Here is a 17,001-nt window from a genome sequence, read left to right on the forward strand (position 1 = left end):
TGCCTTTTAATACACCCATCCTTCTGGTTATAAAGCCTAACAGCTCATACTGTTTAGTACAGGACTAATCCTGACATGCGCTGTTCCCAACAACTTACTTGGACAGTACTACCTCAGGGGTTTTGGGATAGCCCGCACTTTCCAGCCAGGCCTTAGCTCATGACTTATCTGAACTTTCCCTAACCTCTAGCATGTTAATAGAATATGTGGATGACCTCCTCCTTTGTAGCCCCTCCTGTGAGGATTCATAAGCCCACACTGTTGCTCTCCTTAATTTCCTGGCCTCCAGGGGATATCCAGTGTCCCCCAGCAAGGCCCAAATTTCTTCCCTTCAGTCACCTACTTGGGAGTCCACCTCACCCCCAACACCAGAGCTAATTTCTGAACTCCCTACTCCTACCACAAAGGGTAAAATCCTTTCTTTCCTGGGGCTTGCAGGTTATTTTCACCTATGGATCCTTAACTCTGGCAAGCTAGCAAAACCACTTTATGGGGCAGCCAAAGGGGATCCTGCTGTTCCTTTAGATCCCACAAAGCCCATTCATTTTCCCTTCCAGCAATTAAAAGCCGCTCCCCTCACATCCCCAGTTCTATCTCTCCCAAACCTATCTCATCCTTTTATCCTATATGTCACTGAAACCCAAGGATTGGCAGTCGGGGTTTTGGGACAAATGGTAGGAGATATTTTCTCCCTGGTTACAAACCTCTCTAAATAACTAGACACCGCAGCTCGAGAATGGGCCCCTGTTTATGGGCCTTGGTGGCAGCTGCCCTTATAACACAAGAAAGCTCTAAACTAATTTTTGAACAACAAACAGTCAAGACCTTCTCAGCCATAAGGCCAAGTCAATTCTCTCCCCTTCCCACCTACAGCTTATTCACCTTACTTTCATTGGAAATTATCAGTTTTCTTTCAAACCTTGCCCTCCTTTAAATCCAGCTACCCTCCTTCCAAAATACTCACAACCTTTAGAACATAATTGCATGTAAGCTTTAGACCTTTTTCTCAATCCTTTTCCACACATCTCCCCATATCCCATTATGTGGCCCCAACATACATTGTTCGTAGATGGGAGCGCCACCTCCACGCCCGCCCCCCGGGCAGGTTATGCCGTAGTAAATCTAACACAAGCTGTTGAGTCTGCTCCTTCCCCCCAACACCACTTCCCAACAGGCAGAACTCATTGCCCTCACTTGTGCTCTCACTCTGGCAAGTAACAAATGAGTCAATATATACACTGACTCTAAGTATGCTCACCACATCCTACACTCCTGCACAGCCATATGGAAGGAGAGAGAATACATGACCACTCAGGGAGGGCCCATAAAAAACTGACATCTTGTCAAGATACTTCTCGAGGCTGCACAACTCCCAAAGGAAGTTGGGGTTATACACTGTAGAGGACACCAAACCTCCAGTGACCCCATAGCCTAGGGAAACAAACTGGTGGATCTAATTACAAAACAGGCTGCTCAACCACCAGGCCCCTACTCTTCCTCTCCTGCTCAGATCCTTCTCATGGCTCCCATGCCCTCACCCCAATACACACCCAACAGTTGGGGGCACAGAGAAAGGACAACTGGTATACTCTCTCCAGTCACTATGTCCTCCCTACCACACAAACTGAGCAAATCCTGGGCCGACCCCATGGCTCACTTGGGAGAGTGCGGTGCTGGGAGTGCAGCGGCGCTTGCACCGCGGGTTTGGATCCTATATAGGGATGGCTGGTGCGCTCACTGGCTGAGCGCGGTGTGGATGACACCAAGCCAAGGGTTGTGATCCCCTTACCGGTCACAAAAAAAAAAAAAAAAAAAAAAAAAGGAAAAAGAAACAAACTGAGCAAATCCTTGTAGATTTCCATAATTCAGTTCATATAGGCTATGAACCCCTACTATGCCTTCTTCAGCCCTTATATTACTCTCCTCACAAAAGGACACGCTGTCTTCTAACCCTAGTAGATATCTTTTCAGGTTGGATTGAGGCTTTTCCCTGTGCTTCAGAGGATGCTACAGCAGTAATGCATGCTCTCACCTCAGAAATCATCCCTCATTTTGGCCTCCCCACCAGTCACTCACTTGCCTACGAGCTGCCCCCCACAAATCGACTGGCCTGAGCCCCTTCGAACTTATGTACGGTAGGCCTTTCACTTTCACACCTCTGCCTTCCATCTCATCTCCTTTATGCCAGTATCTCCCTACTCTTTCACTCATTAGGGATCTTCTTAGGGAACAGGCCAATCTTCTATTACCTCATCCTTTGCTCACCACCCCCTCAGACTTTAAACTGAGCCCGGGACAGCAAGTGGATATTAAAACCTGAATCCCAAAGCCCCTCTCACCATGTTGGGAAGGGCCTTATATAGTACTTCTCACCACCCCCATGGCAGTAAAAGTACTAGGAAAGGCCCCTTGGTATCACTTATCCTTGGTAAAACTAGCACCTGAGACTTTACCCCCAAAATCTGTGAACATCAAGCTAGAGGGATCCCTCTGCTCAACCCCCAACCCGACATCTCCTCACACTTTGTCCATTTTAGGACCCACAAAACTGAAAATCTCCAGGACCTCTGCTCTTCCCCCAATCCCAAAAGATTCCCCCGGTGATTACCCTGGCTTATCCTCTCACTCTTCAGACCCATTTCACATCCTTCACGTAAGAGCTACTCTAAGACTGGTCCCAACCTGCTATTGTGGGTTTGCCATCATGGGACATGATAAATATATGACACCCCTCATCCCTGAACTTTACTTGCTACAGGATTGGCAGCAGCTGCCCCAAAGACTGTAACATTATAGGAAGGTTTCTCCTGGCCTCCTTTATATCCTATCGGTAGGATGCTCCTTGGCAATGTCATTGTGGCAATGTGCCCTTTAAATTCCTTTGGCTCCCTAACCCTTTGCATCCTTCCTGTGTTTTTCCTCCTATCTCAATGCTCCCCCTTACCTGGAGCATGGAGGTTCCAGGTCCGCAGGGACGACACAGTCCTCAATGAATCAGACTGGTCCCCAAGCTACTCATCTGTCTCCCACTTCATGAGAAACTTTTTGTGGTCACCCCCCTCCCTGTTGATGCAGCCCGCAATGTTTCCACAAACATCTCTTCACTTTCCTCTAATCTCACCTCAGTGGGGACTGTCAGCGTTATGCGGGGCCTGCCCACACTCTGCCTAACACCAAACGCTACCATGCACTTACCCCCTCCTCATCCGTGCCCTAAAACCAGAATATATTTCCTTTTTAAAACTATGTTATCCTGTTGCCTGCCCCCTAACGCGATTTCTTGCATATTCATTTGGCTTGTCCCTGACATCACTGTCCAGACAGATGGAGAGATGGAGACGGGACTGGAACTAACTTTGGCCCCTCCCCTGAGGAAGTGCCCCTCGCTCTTGTAGGGTCCTAATTGTACCTTTTAATTGGGGCAGGGGTCCTTCCTGCTATTGGAACTGGCATAGTGGACCTTGCTACTGACTCTCAATTCTATCAAAAACTCTCAGAAAAACTAAGTATAGACAGCATCTCATCCCTCCAGCGACAGGTCACCTCACTCCCAACAGTCGCTTTACAGAACCGTCAGGCCCTTGACTTCCTTACAGCCGAGAAGGAAGACACCTGCCTCTTCTTGGGGGAGGAATGCTGTGATTATGTAAATGAGTCTGGGGTGATCCAAAACAACCTAAACCATTTCACTGAACCCTCGGGTACCCTGGCTTATGTCCATGCTAGGACCCCTAACTGTGCTGGGACTCAGCCTACTTTTTGGTCCCTGTCTCTTTTGCTGCTTCTCTACAGGCTTTCACTAACCAAAGGTTGCCGAATTGTCCCGACATGGAGAATATCAGCCCCTCAGAATCAGTGACCCTACCCTGGAGGAATACAGCCTCCCCACATGAAACCAGTACCCTGCCACCTAATTGTTTTACTCGCCAACATAAATCTTTAATTTTTTCCATATCTTTGCCCATCTCCAGCAGAAGTAGCTTCAGAAGAATGAGACCTCCACCCTTTCCCCCTTTTTCCTATACTTAAAAGGCAGGAATAATAGATCTGCAACATAACCAGTGCCATTTTAGACAAGCCCAAATTCAAAATGGCACCGTCCACCTCCTCCCCGCCCCTCCCCCATTCTTACAAGAAGCCTCATGGTTTCGGAAAAAATGAAACTTTTGGCGTTTCTGCATGCACAGAACTCTCCATCCCCATGACCTAACTCAATCCCCACCCCAGAATTACATCACCCGGTTCTTGGTGCCAACATACCAATATAAGCTCCCACTGCCCAAGGTGAGCTGCTGTCTTCTATTTTGAATGCAGCCCCAAGCTGCCCCCTGCCACTTTCAGTGCAGCCCAGTAGATTCTCTTCCTTTAATAAAGCTTGAATGGAACCCAGTATCTTGGCTCACTTTCTTTCACCTGCTTACCTGGAAATTTTATAAATTTCACAATTATTACTGAAAGAAAGTGAGCCAAGATGCCAGGTACCATTCAAGCTTTATTAAAGAAAGAAATCTGCCAGGCTGTACTCAAAATGGAGGACAGCCCAGGGCTGCCCTGAAAAATGGGGGACAGCACCAGGTGTGGAGGTGGTAGAGCTTATATAGTGCATGGAAGCAAAAGGGCTTTCTGTTTAAGTCAGGAGGCTTTTCGTAAAGGGAAGTGGGGAGGGGCTTGGTGCTGGAGTGGAAGACGGGGCTGGTGGCTATTTTGTGCTCATTGTGTGCACAAAGGTACCAGTCATGTCCCAAATCCATCAATTAGCTAATTAGAAGAAAGAAAGGAGTGCACGTGGATCAGGGAGGCAATCCAGCTGGAGAAGCAGAAGATCCTCAGAGACCATGTGCTCTGCAGTGCTGGTGTGTGACCGAGCAGGTAGGCCTCGCTGCCGTCACCCAACTCCATCCCAAGCCTGGCCGAGTACGTGCAGATCAGGGAGGCGTCCAGCCTGAGAAGTGGAAAATCCACAGAGACCACATGTTCTGCGATGCTGACGTGTGACCCAGTAGGTAGTCCTTGCTGCTGACGCCTGACTCCATCCCCAGCCTGCTGAGTGCATGCAGATCAGGGAGGTGCCCAGCCGGAGAAGTGGAAGATCCACAGAGACCACACGCCCTGTGGTGCTGGTGCATGACCCAGGAAGTAGGCCTTGCCACCACCGCCTGACTCCATCCCCAGCCCAGCTGAGTACATGCTGACCAGAGAGGCACCTCCCTGGAGAGGCCCAAGACCTGAGATGACCATACACCCAAGGCACTAGTGGCCAACTGAGCAGACACTGAGGCAGCCATACCAAATTGGAAGCCCCAGCAGCATGCTTGCCAGACAATAGAATAGTGTCTAACCACTGGACTGTGAAATCCCCTGCCACCATGACTAAATATCAAAGGAAAGATACCAGAAGTATGAAAAATCAAGAAAGTACACCACCAAAGGGTTATAACTTTCAAGATCTAGATCCTATAGATCAAGAAGCCCTTGCAATGTCTGACAAGGAATGTCGAGTGATAATTCTAAGGAAACTAAATGAGATAGAAGAAAACTCAGCTAGACAACATGATGAAACGAGGAAAAGTACACAGGACCTGAAAGAAGAAATGTACAAGGAAATCAATGCCCTGAAAAAGAATGTAGCAGAGCTTGCTGAGCTGAAGAATTCACTCATTGAAATAAAAAACACAACAGAGTTTAACCAGCAGACTTGCAGAAGTAGAAGAGAGAACTTCTGACTTTGAAGACAGGCTGTTTGAAATAACACAGGCAGACAAAAAAAAAAAAAAAAGAATTGAAAACATTGAAGAAAATCAAAGAGAGATATCAGACAACCTTAAGTGCTCAAATATCCAAGTCATGGGTATTCCAGAAGGGGAGGAAAAAGGAGATTGCATTGACAACATATTCAACAAAATAGTGGCAGAAATCTTCCCAGGTATAGGAAAAGATACATATCTTCAGATTCAGGAAGCTCAAAAACCCGCAAATGTAATCAACCCAAAAAGGTCTTCTCCAAGACATGTTATAGTCAAATTGGCAAAACTCAAAGACAAAGAGAGAATCTTAAAAGCTGCAAGAGAGAAGAGTCAAATCACCTATAAGGGAGCCCCAATCAGACTAACATCAGACTTTTCATCACAAACCCTAAAAGCCAAAAAGGAATGGGATGATATATTCAAAATGCTAAAAGACAGAGATTGCCAGCCAAGAATACTCTACCCTGCAAGGCTATCCTTCCAATATGAAGGGCAAATAGTATGTTTCTCATACAAACATAAACTCCAGAAATTCACTACCACATGACCACCCTTACAAGAAATTCTCAAGGGAGTACTGGGTTTGGTACCTGAAAAATAACTACCACTGCCATAAAAACCCAAGAAAAATCAGAACCCATTAGTAAAATAAAAATGGCAACAATGAAGAGAAAACAACAAAAAAAGTTATCTACAACTCATGGAACCAACAAATACAGAAAACAAACAGTAAATCAGAAAGAAAAGAACAAAAGACACTTAAGACAGCCAAACAAAAATCAATAAAATGCGAATAGTAAATGAACACTTTTCAATAACAATTCTTACTGTAAAAGGATTAAATTCCCCAATCAAAAGACACAGACTGGCTGACTGGATTAAAAAGGAGGACCCAACTATATGCTGCCTTCAAGAGATGTACCTCACCCATAAAGACTCACATAGACTAAGAGTGAAAGGATGGAAAAAGATTTACCAAGCAAACAGAAATGAAAAACAAGCTGGAGTAGTTATTCTTATATCTGACAAAATAGACTTTAAACTAAAAACCACAACAAGAGATAATTAGGGCCACTATATAATGATAAAAGGATTGATCCATCAAGAAGACATAACAATCATAAATATATAAGCACCCAATGTCGGAGCAGTCAGATTTATAAAACAAACTCTTTTAGACCTAAAGAAGGAAATAGACACTAATATCATAATAGCAGGGGACCTGATCACCCCACTGTCAATATTGGACAGTTCATCTAGGCAAAGAATCAGCAGAGAAACACAAGACCTAAACAACATTCTAGACCAATTGGACTTGGCAGATATCTACAGAACATTCCATCCAACAACCTCAAAATATTCATTCTTTTCATCAGCACATGGATCATTCTCCAGGATAGATCACATATTAGGTCACAAATCAAGTCTCAACAAATTCAAAAAAATTGGAATTATCACATGTATTTTTTCAGACCACAATTGATTAAAATTAGAAATCAATAACAAATGAAATTCTGGAAACTATACAAACACATGGAAATTAAACAGCATTCTACTTAATGACATATGGGTCCAAGAAGAAATGAAACAGAAACTCAAAAAATTTATTGAAACTAAAGAAAATAATGATACATCATACCAAAACCTGTGGGATACTGCAAAAGGAATAATAAGGGGGAAATTTATCGCATTAAATGCTTACTTCGGAAGAATGGAAAGATGGCAAGTGAACAACCTAACTGTTCACCTTAAAGAACTACAAAAATAAGAACAACCCAAACCCAAAGTTAGCAGTCAGAAAGAAATCATTAAGATCAAAGCAGAACTTAATGAAATTGAACCCCCAAAATGATACAAAAAATCAATGAATCAAAAAGCTGGTTTTTTGAAAAGATTAATAAAATTCATAAACCATTAGGATGGCTAACTAAAAAAAGAAGAGAGAAGATCCAAATAACACAAATTAAAAATGAAAAAGGTGATATTACAACTGATACATCTGAAATACAAGGAATCATTCAAGACTACTATAAACAACTATATGCCAACAATTTTGAAAATCTGGAGGAAATGGATAAATTTCTCGACACACGCAATCTCCCAAAACTGAGCCAAGACGATGTAGAAAATCTGAACAGACCAATAACAATAAAGGAGATCGAAGCTGTTATCAGAAGTCTCCCAACAAAGAAAAGCCCAGGACCAGATGGATTCACAGCAGAATTTTACCAAACATTCAAAGAGGAATTGACACCAATTCTTTACAAACTATTCCAAAAGATTGAAACAGAGGCAAATCTCCCAAATTCATTTTATGAAGCAAACATCATCCTGATACCAAAACCAGGTAAAGATACAACTAAAAAAGAAAACTACAGGCCAATATCCTTGATGAATATAGATGCAAAAATCCTCAATAAAATACCAGCTAACAGGATACAGCAACACATACGTAAAACTATTCACCACGATCAAGTGGGATTCATTCCAAGGATGCAAGGTTGGTTCAACATATGCAAATCAATAAATGTGATACACCATATTAATAAAATCAAACACAAGGATCATATGGTCATCTCTATAGATGCTGAAAAAGCATTTGATAAAATTCAACATTCATTCATGACAAAGACCCTCTATAAGTTAGGTAGGTATAGATGGAAAGTATCAACATAATTAAAGCCATATATGATAAACCCACTGCCAATATCATCCTGAATGGGGAAAAGCTGAAAGCTTTTCCTTTAGGAACAAGAACCAGACAAGGATGCCCACTCTCACCACTCCTATTCAACATAGTATTGGAAGTACTAGCCAGAGCAATCAGAGAAGAGAAGGAAATAAAGGGCATCCAGATTGGAAAAGATGAAGTCAAACTGTCCCTGTTTGCAGTTGACATAATCCTATATATCGAACAGCCTAAAGCCTCTACAAAAAGAACTCTTAGAGTTGATAAATGATTTCAGCAAAGTACCAGGATACAAAATCAACACACAATAATCAGTAGCATTTCTATTCTCCAATAGTGAACATGTAGAAAGAGAAATCAAGAAAGCTTGCCCATTTACAATAGACACCAAAAAAATAAAATACTTAGGAACTGAGTTAACCAAGGATGTGAAAAATCTCTATAATGAGAACTACAAACCACTGCTGAGAGAAATTAAAGGGGATGCAAGAAGATGGAAAGATATCCCATGCTCTTGGATTGGAAGAATCAACATAGTGAAAATGTCCATACTATCCAAAGTGATATACAAATTCAATGCAATCCCCATCAAAATTCCAATGACATTTTTCTCATAAATGGAAAAAAACTATCCAGACATTTATATGGAATAACAAAAGACCATGCATAGCCAAAGCAATTCTGAGCAAAAAAAATAAAGCTGGAGGCATAACACTACCTGAATTTAAACTATACTACAAAGCTATAATAACCAAAACAGCATGGTACTGGTATAAAAACAGACACAATGATCAATGGAATAGAATAGAGAATCCAGAAATCAACCCACACACCTACAGCCATCTGATCTTTGACACAGGCACCAAGCCTATACACTAGGGAAGAGACTGCCTTTTCAGCAAACGGTGCTGGGATAACTGGATATCAATATGCAGGATAATGAAACTAGACCCATACCTCTCACCATATACCAAAATCAACTCGGATAGATTAAAGAATTAAATATACACCCTGAAACAATAAAAATTCTTAAAGAAAACATAGGAGAAACACTTCAGGAAGTAGGACTGGACACAGACTTCATGAATATGACCCCAAAAGCACGGGCAACCAAAGGAAAAATAAACAAATGTGATTATATCAAACTAAAAAGCTTCTGCACAGCAAAGGAAACAATTAACAGAGTTAAAAGACTGCCAACAGAGTGGTAAAAATATTTGCAAATATACATCTGACAAAGGATTAATATCCAGAATATACAAGGAACTGAAACAACTTTACAGGAAAAAAAACAAGTAACCCAATTAAAAAATGGGCAAAAGAGCTAAATAGCTATTTCTCAAAGGAAGATATGTGAATGGCCCACAGACATATGAAAAAATGCTCAACATCACTCAGCATCTGGGAAATGCAAATCAAAACTACACCGAGATACCATCTCATCCCAGTTCGGATGGCTAATATCCAAAAGACCGTGAATGATAAATGCTGGCGAGGTTGTGGAGAAAAAGGAACTCTCATACGTTGTTGGTGGGACTGAAAAATGGTGCAGCCTCTATGGAAAATGGTATGGAGGTTCCTCAAACAATTGCAGATAGATCTACCATATGACCCAGCTATCCCACTGCTGGGAATATACCCAGAGGAATGGAAATCATCAAGTCGAAGGTATACCTGTTCTCCAATGTACATTGCAGCACTCTTTACAATAGCTAAGAGTTGGAACCAGCCCAAATGTCCATCATCAGATGAGTGGATATGGAAAATGTGGTATATCTACACAATGGAATACTACTCTGCTATAAAAAAGAATGAAATACTGCCATTTGCAATGACATGGATGGACCTTGAGAGAATTATATTAAGTGAAACGAGTCAGGCACAGAAAGAGAAGTATCAAATGTTCTCACTTATTTGTGGGAGCTAAAAATAAATAAATAAATACACAAGCAATGGTGGTGGGGGGGAAGAAGACACAATTACAATTCCTTGAAGTTGATAGGACAAGCAAACAGAAAGGGCATTGTTGCAAGGGAGGGGGGAGATGGAGGAGGGAGGGAGGTTTTGGTAATTGGCCACAATAATCAACCACATTGTATAATAACAAAATAAAATAAAGTTAAAAAAAGAAAGAAAGAAAGCACCACTGAGATTATTTTCTCTACTCTTTTCTACTGAAAACAAATTGCTTCTAAGACTTTGCATAGATATTTAGCCCAAAGTGATTTGGCAGATCCAAGATAGGTAAGGCTGAATGTTTTATGCATACTGATATCATACAGTAAATATGTAGGATTGTGACTTATTATTATTTTTTTGCATACCTGACAATATTTAAAACATGGTGAACACAGCACCTCTCTCTCCCTCCCCCTATTTTGTTTTCCTAAATCTCCCTTACCCCGGTTTAGTTTTATTCATAGTATATATCTCTACTGGATGTATGTTTTAAAACATATTTACTTATTTATCTGTTTATGATTCCTTCTCCCCCTGGAATGCACATGGGCAGGGGCCTTGTCTTGTTTACTGTGGCTATGTCTGTAGCACTGTTGCATAATAAATGACCAAGTACTTTGACTGAATGTACATTTTGCACATAGCAGGTGCTCAGGAAGACTGTGTTCTATGAGCGTGTACTTGGATGAGCAAACACAAGCAGGCATATGGCTGGGTATAGTGGGTAAGAAAGTACAGGTAAAGGCCCTAAAGGTTTTGAAAGGCTGGGGAAGAGTGTGGCATTTGTGTCTATGGGGCATGGTTGTGTAAGATTCCTTCTCCTCCAGTTTCCTTGCTGGATCTATGTCAAGGAGTCCCCAGTGAGTAGACACGATCTCTAGGTGCCAAGCTACACCTGCCATTCTAAGTCACGTGCTATCACCATCAGGCCAGCTCCACAACCCTCAGAGGTTGGGGTGGGAAAGGGGAGGGGCCAGTCTAGGGGCATTTTCTTTTGCTTTGTCGACAACCTCTACTTTCCAGCATAGTTTCCTCCTTACTGAGCATAAGACCTTGGGTATAATTCTGTCTCCTTCTGAGAAGATGTGATGTTGTGGCAAAAAACCCATGACAGAGGGAAAAGAGAAATTCAAATAGGATTGGAAGGAGGCTGGGGTTCTATTGAAACAAGATCCACGTGAAAACCACTCACGCACAGGATGTTGTTCTTGACGGTACCACAGTCCAGCTACCTTAGCTGTCTTCACATCTCCAGTCCTACTGCAGAGAGGAGAGTCTGAGTGGAAAGGGAGGGTCTAGGATTTGGGCCTAGATGACTCTGGGCCGATCACTGCACTTCTCTGACTGTCCTTATTAGTTATGGAGAGGTGGTCCCACCTCCTAGGGGCAAGGTGGAAATTCATGAGGATGCTTTATGTTTTTTAAAGTAGTCATCCCTGGGCATCTATATATTGAATTGAATACTTTATTTTGAATTGCTTTCCTTTGACTTTTTCATTGTATTATAGCTGAGACTTCATCCTGTTTTTATTTTGAAATTGTGTATAGTCAGGTTTTCTTACCCACGAATTCTATTTCAGGACAAAAGGGGGCATTACTAAATATTGGCTATGAAAAGGGGGCACTGGATAAGAAAGGGTGGGAACCACTGTGTTACATGCCATCTCTCAGGCCCCTTCCAGGTCTAGCATTGCAGAATCGCAGGCAACAGGCTGCAGAGCTCAGGTCTTCCCCTCTCACTGACCCTCTGCTGACCACGCCCCACTGTTTCCACTCACGGCTCAAGGAAGGATGCGTCTTGGGGATCCTGGGAGAGGAGGTCTCCAGGTGCAGGGCTCTCGGCAAATGTCTCCAGGCTAGAGTCATCTTTCCCAGTCAGGAAGCAACCCCCATGGAAGCTGGAGGATGAGCTCTAATCACATGGACTCCAATCACCGACTGGCTGGACTTTGAGATCAGGAGGGGGAGGAGGCTGTAGAAGGGGAATCTGGACTGGTTACTGCCAAGGGCTTCAGGCAAGTCCCAGAGCCTCCCAGAGCTTGCCACAGTGCATTAAGGGGGAGAGAAAGGAAGGGGAATTAGGCAGGAGGAGGGAAGAGAGGGGAGGGGAGGAGAGGCCACTTGTATAGTTTTGTCAGTTTTGTATTCTATCAGGGTCTTATAGGGTGCACGTCTGTCTGCAGGAGGGCGGTGATGGCTGTGGGGGAAGGAGGGATGTAAGTAAGAGAGTGAGAAGGATCATATGCATGAAATGAATAAAAGATTGGTTTGGGGATTCTTAGAGAAAGAGAAGAGGGAACAGTGGGGAAGGGGGTATTCAAAGCTAGGCAAGGCTCTGCACAGCTGTGGACACCCTGAGGTGCCTGAGCCAGGCCAGGGGTTGAGAGCTGAGGAGTTAGTGTGCTTTATTTTTATTGTATTGTCAATGTCTTAAATTCTCATGTATCACTCCTGCCTCCCCCACCTCCAATCCCCATCAGCAACTCTTTAGTGTGTTTAATATATATGCTTTTGTTGACACATATTTTTGTAAAATGTGTATTATTTGGGACGAATGCATTTTTATGTAAATATGTGTAATATGTGTCTTTTTTTCTTTTCCCTCACTCAGAGCCCTGTAAGATCCAAACAGGTTTCTATGAGCACATCTCTTTCAGTTTCCAACTGCTTCAGAATGGAAGTGACTGTGCTTTGCGTCACTGTGCTTTGCATCGCAGTGCCTAAGGGGGACAGTGACAAAGGCAATTTCAACTAGGGAGTCAGGTAGTGGGTGCTCCAAGATTAATGCTGTTAATCTTGTATTATTTTGTAGAAGGACAACTGACTTGGTCACATCCTCCACCAACAGCCGGGAAACAACCTTTTACCCCAAATGCACACAGGAGGTGATGGCAGAGGTAAGCACAGGAAATGTTTTAAATCCAGTGTAAATTGTCCGTCTTTGGTGGGCTCCCAGCTTCCAGCTCATTGTGCTTTGGGGGCTGTAGGGAGTGGTTATGTGATCTGGTGATTCAGTGGTTACAGGAGTGACCCATGTCAGCGAGGCCAGTGGACACACAACCTTTGGCTCAGGTGCATTATCTGTCATGCTGTGGACTGAGGGCAGGAAAGACTGAGTTCCTTAAGTCTGGCATATTCCAGCTCTTCTGGACTGTGCTAAGTAGATCAAGGCACCAGCGGATTCATTGTCTGATGAGGGCCCATTCCTCATAGATGGTGTCTTTTCACATGGTGGAAGGTGGGAACAAGCTCTCTTGGGCCTCTTTTATAAGGCACTAATTCTATTCATGAGGGCTCTGCCCTCACGATCTAATCTTCTCCAAAAGGCCTCACCTTTTAATACCATCACCTGGGGGGTTAGGATTTCAACATATGAAGTTTTGTAGGACACAGATATTCAGACCATAGCAGCCGCTGTTGCTTCAAGTATTTCTTCTGCTCTGCTCTTTATTTTCCTTCTGTTATTTCAGTTACACATATATTACACCTTTTGAAAGTGTCCCACAGTTCTTGGAAGTTCTGTTATGTGGTTCCCACCCGCCCCCCTTTTTTTTTCTTATTGCATTTCATTTTAGAAGTTTCTGGTGACATGTCTTCAGGCCCACTGATACTTTCCTCAGGTGAATCCAGTCTTCTGATGAGCCCATTGAGGACATTCTTCATTTTTTATTATAGTGTTTTTGATTTCTAGCATTTCTTTTTGATTCTTTCTTAGAATTTCTATCTCTATGCTTATATTACTCATCTGGTATCGTATAATGTCTACTTTTTCTATTAAAGCCCTTAACATATTAATCACAGTGAGTTTAAATTGTCTGATAATTTCAACAGCTGAGTCTGGCTCTGATACTTGCTTTGTCTCTTCAGACTGTGTTTCTTTTCCTAGCATTTTAGCATCCCTTGCAATTTTTTGAAAAAAAGCTGGACATGATTATTGGGTGATAGAACCTGAGACAAATAGTCCTTTAGTATGAGGTTTTATGTTAATCTGTTTAGGAGTTAGGCTATATTTAGAGCTTGCTGTAGCTGAAGGTGCTAGAGAATTCAGATTCCTCTAGTGTCTTTGTGTTTGTATCTGCTGTTGTCTTTGGGTTTCCCTAAAAACTCTTTCTTAAATAGAGTCAGGGTCTAGCAGCTCTTTCAGCTGTAACTCACTGTTATTATATTGGAGCCCTAAACTCTTATGATTAGATCTCATTCTTTTAGTGGGTCTATGCCTCTGGACTGTGACCTTCACAATTGTTTCTCCAGTAGTATACCAGTCTATTTTCTTGAAGCTCTTTCCCCTAGTTGACTATGTTTTTTTTTTTTTTTTTTTTTTTTTTTTTCCTATCTTAGTTGACAAAGAAGGCTAGAGGGAGCTGGTATGGGAAGAATGACCTTCCTCCGGCTGATATAGGGCTCAGGCAAAGCCATTTCCCCTGGAGAATAGATCCTGGTTAAAATGAAGGCTCTGAGCATATTTCACAGTGATTATTTTTCCCCTTCCCCTGCCAGAGCAATGAGGGAATCTTTTCCATATCAACCTGGCTATCAGCTTGTAGGTAAAGCCCATAAAGTTTAGGGGGTTCCCCTAAGACTGTGGCAACCAGAAAGTTCCTCATTCTCCCTCTAATCCATACTCAGCCACCAGAAACTTGTGAAAATTGCTGTTTAACTGTTCAAGATAGCATGACTCCCGTGGCTTCTGCTCCAGGTAAGCAAATCTTGGCTGTGACTGTCAGGATTCACACATCTCTCTAGATTTCAGGGTAACAATCCATTTTGCAACTTTACCTCTCTGATGGCTTTTTAATTTTTCCAGTTCTTGTGGTAATGATGGGAATGACAACTTCTGAGCTCTTTACAGATTGAAGCTGAGACTAGAATTCTCCATATATTTTATTTACTAAGGTCCTGTTGTTGAGCAGTTAGATTTTCTCCAACATTCCAAGACATAGAATTTTGTACACTAATTATTTCTTTCTTTTGAGTAAATTCCTTGAAGAAGATTTTAGAAGTCGATATGTATGTACATTTTAAATACACCCCAGGAGTTGATGGCATCAATTTATAATTCAACTAACATTGCACAAAGCTGTTTTCAAATACGTTCATTCTTTTGGCCTCTAAAGAATTACATGATATCCACTGAATCTGTAAACGGGGATGAGGAGGAAACTTAGATGTCCTCCAGATCTTCATCCTCAGCCTAGGAGTCACTTGGAATATCAATCCAAGATCTTACCTTAGGTTCACAGGTAAAATTCCAATTAATCAGATGTTATCTCCCAGTTATAAGGGACTTTAAGAGACATCTGCTCTGAATCTCCCTCTTCTCTCTTCTTAGGGCAGATCAGGTATAATTTTCATCACCTTACACTAGATCAAAGAAGATGAGGAACTACTCCAGTTTATGCAAATGGTAACTAGGAGGGGCAGGGCATTAGTCTCTTGCCACCCCCTGAAGTTCTGTATTTCTCAGTTAATGAGTAACTTTGAAGGTACATAATATGTTTTATCAAGTAGGGAAATATTGGGATTTCTCCTTTGAAAAATATTTGGCAACTGGAGAAAAATTGAAATTCTGTTGTCATGTTAATAATTATAGGGAAGGATTTTTGCACACAGGCTCATCAGCAATTTTTTAGTTAAGTCCTGAGTATAACTGAACTCTGCTCTTTGCCCCCAGGACTTCTGCCAATAACAGAGCAGAGTCCTGTAAAAGTGACTGAGGATAAATAACACCTTTTCCAAAGTAATCCTTTCCCTTTCCTAACTCATTTAGAAGTTATGGAATTGAAGGAAAGGGAAAAAATTTTTTTGAAGGATTTTAGATATAACGCAATTTACGTGAAACCTTATGTCATCGTTATTCCATTTCACAGTTAATAGACTGTGAAGAATGGTGTGCTCAGGGTGTTGAGATTGGCAGGTATGCAAGAAAGAAATAATGCTGTGAAGATGTGGTTCATACTGTAACCCTTAGAGTTTCATGCAATACTGATTTTCCTGAAAAATGGTGAAAAGTTGAAGTCCTTTCATTTATTCACTAGAACTCTTTGCACAGTCTCATGGAAATTATTGGACTTACTACTTTTTTAAGGTCACATTCTGGGAAGACCTGGGGACAGACACATGGATTTCCTCAGCCTTCTCACTAGACTGTAATCCCCAAGAGGTCAGAGAGCACATCCGTGTTGCTCCCCATGTCCTAGCACAGTGCCTGGCACACAGGGCTCATGAAGCATTGTTCAACAATGATTGTGGAAGAATGGCTGACAGATGATTTGACTGGGGAAGATTTGTGTTTAGAAAGAGAATCTTGAAAATCCAAATCAGTCTCTTTTTGTTAGATGTATGGCAGAAGTCTTTTTGAGGATAGACCCCTCTTAGCAGCTATAATTCTCTAGTTGTTCATTCCCTTGAACTTCACAACCAAGACAATTATTTCTTCCAGTCACAGCAGCTGAAATTTCTCAGAATTTGGCTCAATATGACTAGCGTTGGTCCTGTATGAGGGAAGAAGTGCTTCTAAACTTCGGGCTCTCAGGTATAATGAATTACCTGACAATGGTCTTTAATTATATCCTGTTCCTATAATTGTTATTACAGAATTGGCTGATTTAA

The 17,001-nt window shown here is 42.1% G+C and overlaps 1 protein-coding gene across 1 annotated transcript in view; it reads right to left on the reverse strand.

Moving 5' to 3' along the window:
• Positions 1-12,258, reverse strand: part of AGXT2 (alanine--glyoxylate aminotransferase 2) — a 48,368-nt gene extending 36,110 nt beyond the window's left edge. The window contains exon 1 of the mRNA XM_063087788.1: positions 12,171-12,258. Within this exon, the coding sequence (XP_062943858.1) occupies positions 12,171-12,258 (88 nt within the window). The remainder of the gene's footprint in view (positions 1-12,170) is intronic.
• Between the last annotated feature and the right edge of the window lie 4,743 nt (positions 12,259-17,001).

This window comes from Cynocephalus volans, chromosome 2 (assembly GCF_027409185.1).
Source record: "Cynocephalus volans isolate mCynVol1 chromosome 2, mCynVol1.pri, whole genome shotgun sequence".
Taxonomy (NCBI): domain Eukaryota; kingdom Metazoa; phylum Chordata; class Mammalia; order Dermoptera; family Cynocephalidae; genus Cynocephalus; species Cynocephalus volans.